Here is a 936-nt window from a genome sequence, read left to right on the forward strand (position 1 = left end):
TTAACCCCTTATGAGTTGCTTCACAAAGAATGCGAGCCGTCCCCATATCAGACTACTCGATTTACTTCAACACTTTTTTGCGGGTATCCGTACCCCAGCAGGGCTACATAGGAGCGCACACTGTAGTTTTAGTCGAGGCCATCTCATGGTTGAAGCAGCAGCTAATCCACGATGTGGTTCCAGGTCAGCCTGTCATGCAGATTTGGGTCTCTTGCATCGTGTCTCCTGCTCTTGCCATTCCCTGTAAGCCGAGCTCCTTCCTCACGCATGGCACCTGGTCATTAGCGAAGTTGCTTGTGTCTGTTTGTCAATAGCGCTAATACCAATTATCATACAGTACCAGTGGCATAGGGAAATTTGTTGATATTTCCATCTTCCACATTCCCCTGTAGGAGTGTTGTAGGAAATTATTCGTTCTTATAATTTGCTCTCAAAGAGGAACTTTGTAATATACATTTTGATGAGTATAGAAATAAAAAATAGGAACATCTCTACCTCTTCTTACGGTATTTTGACAATTGTTATGCGCGCAAGAAATAATTTTGCGTACCTCGTTCTGGTAGGAAAGTATGAAATGCTTGTTTCGGGTTTTGAAAATATATACGAAAACTGATACTAACAAACCAAACGTTTCACAGGACGGAACTTACGGAGGGCGACTGAAGAAAAAGAGACGGTCGTCTTGGAGGCGGGAGAGGAAGTCGACCTCAGAGCAACACTATTATCGTGACCTTTCAACAGGGAGTCTCAACGAGAAGAGGGCAATCAAGATCTTGAAAGGAACCAAGATGAAGATCAGCAAGACGACAAACTTATAGGCGCGGTTTCAGCCTGCCCGATTTTGTCGCCTCAGAGAAAGTCACACTCGGTCAACAACGTTGTGGCCCGGGTTCTGAGATGCACTCCGCTCCGAAGGAAGAACACGTTGTGTCTGGG

General features: G+C 45.2%; 1 protein-coding gene across 1 annotated transcript in view; it reads left to right on the forward strand.

Annotated features, from left to right (window-relative positions):
* Positions 1 to 930, forward strand: part of LOC119587896 (transmembrane protein 117-like) — a 12,693-nt gene extending 11,763 nt beyond the window's left edge. The window contains exon 2 of the mRNA XM_037936602.1: positions 639 to 930. Coding sequence (XP_037792530.1) covers positions 639 to 818 — 180 coding nt within the window. The 3' untranslated portion in view covers positions 819 to 930. The remainder of the gene's footprint in view (positions 1 to 638) is intronic.
* The last annotated feature ends 6 nt before the right edge of the window (positions 931 to 936 follow it).

The sequence above is a fragment of the Penaeus monodon genome, chromosome 23 (genome assembly GCF_015228065.2).
Source record: "Penaeus monodon isolate SGIC_2016 chromosome 23, NSTDA_Pmon_1, whole genome shotgun sequence".
Lineage (NCBI taxonomy): Eukaryota > Metazoa > Arthropoda > Malacostraca > Decapoda > Penaeidae > Penaeus > Penaeus monodon.